Genomic DNA, 4305 nt, shown 5'->3' with positions numbered 1-4305 from the left:
TTTTACTTGTGGATAGTAAAGAAAGTCAAGTCAAAATGATTTTTGCATCACTCAAGTCTTTGATGTTACACAACAGAAACTTAAAAAAACTCATTCATTTTTAATACAAGGATCTGTAATGTTGTAAATCTCTTTACATTTACTTTTCACATTTTGTTTCTTTTATTTTTTTTATCTTTCCCCAATCTCTTGAATCCCTAAATTATAAATGAAGCAGCAAAACTGTTTAAAAAGTACATTAATAATAATGATGATGATGATGATGAAAATAATAAATTAAAACATAATCTTATGAACACTTTTCAGCATATTAGAATATTATTATAGTAAAGAAAATGTAATAATCCCTAGCGTTTGACCAGTACTTTTAGCTCAAGTGTAATATTTTAAAATGCTAATTTAAGGGCCAAATCAAAACTAAGGGCTTCAATAATTTGTATTTAGGATTGGTTTTAATTTTGTCTTCTATAAATGTACTTAATATAACATCGTGTGAAGCTGTGAATCATGCATTTTGATGCACATTTCATTTATTTCTGCATTGTAAAAAATATCCGGAAATTAGTTTTCCGTATTTTTGTTGTTCATATTTTTATTTTGCCCATTTATTTATGCTTTTGAATTGCATTATGACACCTTGATATTTCTTCCAACGAGTTTTAACCTTGAAACGGTGACTTTTATTAACATTTTTAATAGTTTAAAGTGATATATCGTCTGGGTCGGTGTTGTATATTACACTACAAAGACCTTGTAATAAACTGCCAGAACATTTTCTGGCAACATTTCACAGACTTAATTCTCTATATACTATTTTATTATTTATTTATATATTATATACATTATATTATTTATGAAAATGTCAATAAAAGTCACTTTAGTTGAATTTTTAACATTAAATGTAGACAGAGCAGAGATCAACATCCAATAATGCAGTTCACAACCGTATATAAACACTTGTGAATGACAAAATATAAACAGATATTTGTTCACAGTGTTGCTTTATTCAGTTAATAAAGCACTGGTCTTTATATGATTCTCAACATACAGATGACAGCTTTAAACAGGAGTTTCTGCAGACTCATAACCAGTACCGGGATCAGCACCAGGCACCACCGCTGGTCTACAGTGAGGATCTCTGCAGCGCCGCTCAGAAATGGGCTGAACACATGCTGGACAAAAAATCTATGGGCCACAGTGAAACAGAGAACGGGGAGAACGTCTATTACTCCTTCAGCTCCGTCAAAAAGACACCAACAGGTCAGATCTAAAGCTTAATATTTATCTACAGTATGGTCCTTTTCACATTTCCAGGTTTCTCAGAAGTGGAAGTCATCATAGTTGGGTAAACTTAGAGCGCAGTGAATGGGAGAGCACAACAAATAATGTTTTACAACCCTATTTTCTGAAATAATTAAAGAAAAACTCCACGATGGTGTTAGCGAGACTTTCAGAAAAGGAAAAACAGCGTGAGACTTATAATGGCAGCCAGAAGAGAGTCAAATTTAATGTCCCGCCCCCCATAGACACTGCATTACCTGTATTGTGCGACACATGCCTCACACAAGCAATAATTATTAGGTTTTTTTGTAATTTGATGCTAAGATGATAATACATACGTAAATACATGTAAATGTACATACGTTTTTTTTAATCAATATATTAAAAACTTTCAAGTATTTTAAATTATCATGACAGCTAAATGTATCATAGTCTCGTGAGAAGGGTCGTACAATTGATACACATTGAAAAAAGACTTAGTGGGCCTCATTTATTTAAAAAAAAATACATTAAGTTTCCCTAAAGTACATCCAGGATCGTTTGTTATCGCAGAATAAAGCCAGACAGGTTTATCAGTAGCAAAGTGGAGCACTGTTAAATAAAACTGAAGGGATTTATTCTAAGAAAACAACCACCCTGGATGTACTTTATCCCGCTTATTATATGGCTATTTGCCACAAAATATAAACATTTGACACAAAACAATGTTCTGAGATGTAATAATCTACTAACTCTTTAATTAAACGCAAAGCTGACAGAAATGAAAACAGTCGATGTAGCATTCACCAACCTGTGTATTATACCGTCACAAGATGGCGCCAAATGATCAAAAACATAAAGCTGACAGAAATTAAAATTACCGATGTAGCATTTATTAACCTCCCTACTGAAAAAAAAAACAGCTTAAACCAGCCTAGGCTGGTTGTCTAGTTTTAGCTGGTCTACCAGCCTGGTTTTAGAGGGGTTTTGACCATTTCCAGGCTGGTTTCCTGCCATTTCCAGCCTGGTCTTAGCTGGTCAGGCTGGAAAATGACCAGCTAAAACCAGCTTGACCAACCAAAACCAGCTATGTCCAGCTTAAACCAGGCTGGTCAACCTGGTTTTAGCTGGTCCTTTTCCAGCCTGACCAGCTAAGACCAGGCTGGAAATGGCTGGAAACCAGCCTGGAAATGGCCAAAACCCCTCTAAAACCAGGCTGGTCAACCAGCTAAAACCAGCCAACCAGCTTAGGCTGGTTTAAGCTGGATTTTTTCAGCAGGACTGTGCATTATTCAGTCACAGGATGGCATCAAACGGTTAAAAACACAAAGCTGGCATATAAAAAGGGATATCAGACCTCATTTTTAGCTAAGCTAAGGGAAATGGCACTAGTTAGCTAACGTTTTCTTTCCCAAACACACATTGTAGATGCCATTTATCAAAATCAAGTTAATGAACTGGTTCTTTCACTATATTAGACTTGTCATGATACTGAATTTTGGTACTGAAATTCAAAAAAACGGCATTTTCCCCACTAACAGTTAAGCCCTGTCGAACGCAATGAGAATTATTTATCATATTTATTAAATTTCCCATTTATTGTATTTTATTAACAGCTACCCCCACCCCAACCCTAAACCCAACGGCCAGAGTCCTATACAAATATTAATTATTGTTATAGTGTCAAAAAATGTATATTAATGTGCATATCGCACCTCCCCTCCGGCCGGTCGTCTCCAGTGTTGAATTTATCTTAGCGGGTAAAAAAGGACATAGGCGGGTAGTACGCAACGCAACATACTGCAATGCTACAGATGACTGCATTGTTATATCGCTCACTAGGTTACATAAGCAGAAGCAGAGAAGCTTTTCAATAGTCTACAGAACAAACCATCGTTATACAATAACTTGCCTAATTACCCTAACCTGCCTAGTTAACCTAATTAGTTAAGCCTTTAAATGTCACTTTAAGCTGATAAGTGTCTTGAAAAATATCTAGTCAAATATTATTTACTGTCATCAAGACAAAGATAAAATAAATCAGTTATTAGAAATGAGTTATTAAAACTATTATGTTTAGAAATGTGTTGAAATAATATTCTCTCCATTAAACAGAAATTGGGGAAAAAATAAACAGGAGGGGTAATAATTTAGGGGGGCTAATAATTCTGACTTCAGCTGTATATATTAACAATAATAAAAAATAAGCTGTTAAATAGAGCAAAGTTGTAAATGCAGCACTGAATCAAATGTATTGTTTTGTCTGATTTTAGGAAAGGAAGCTGTGGACTCGTGGTACAGTGAAATCAAAGATTATGACTTTGCTAAATCAGGATATCAGCCTAAAACAGGTATCAGTTTTAATAATAAATGGTTTTATTGAGGAACTATTAGAAGTTTCCATTTCATAGAACCATTTCTCAGTATCGGCTTACTTTATGATAATCTCCATGTTATTGTTTTTATTTACAGGTCATTTCACGCAGGTGGTGTGGAAATCCTCCACAGAGCTCGGAGTCGGTCTGGCTACTGACGGAAACACAGTTTTTGTGGTTGGTCAATACAAACCTACTGGAAACATAAACAACGCTGGATTCTATGAGAAAAATGTTCTGCCTAAAAAGAAATAATGATCATTTTTCTTTTGATTGTTTTAAAATGTAAACGTATTAAGCAGAAGCTTTTAAAGTAACTTAGTCAACGCTTTTTCAGATTAAATATAAAAGATAGGCCGATAAGACATTGTGAACAAATCTTGTGTGTGTGATTTTAATAAAGTAATCAATCATTGCACTATAAGCAAATGTGGATTTATTTATACTAATTAACAAGAAGCAAAGTTATGAAACTACCAAAATATTTGACCTTAGATAACATGACAATGTGGTACTGGACTTTAAGCCTATAAAGTCTACTGTATTTATTAATTGTATTAATTATTTTTTATATAATATAAAAATATTATATAAAATATTATACAAAAATATATTTTTTTATATTTAACTGTATTTATTATTATTATTATTATTATTATTATTATTATTA

At 33.3% G+C, this 4305-nt stretch overlaps 1 protein-coding gene across 1 annotated transcript in view; it reads left to right on the top strand.

The window, feature by feature from the left end:
• Positions 1 to 4032, top strand: part of im:7150988 (Golgi-associated plant pathogenesis-related protein 1) — a 4972-nt gene extending 940 nt beyond the window's left edge. The window contains exons 2-4 of the mRNA XM_056472528.1: positions 1051 to 1260; positions 3534 to 3611; positions 3733 to 4032. Coding sequence (XP_056328503.1) covers positions 1051 to 1260; positions 3534 to 3611; positions 3733 to 3890 — 446 coding nt within the window. The 3' untranslated portion in view covers positions 3891 to 4032. The remainder of the gene's footprint in view (positions 1 to 1050; positions 1261 to 3533; positions 3612 to 3732) is intronic.
• Positions 4033 to 4305: the final 273 nt, after the last annotated feature.

This window comes from Danio aesculapii, chromosome 14 (assembly GCF_903798145.1).
Source record: "Danio aesculapii chromosome 14, fDanAes4.1, whole genome shotgun sequence".
Lineage (NCBI taxonomy): Eukaryota > Metazoa > Chordata > Actinopteri > Cypriniformes > Danionidae > Danio > Danio aesculapii.
Note: the sequence above shows the minus strand (reverse complement) of the source record. Positions and strands in the feature narration are given on the sequence as shown.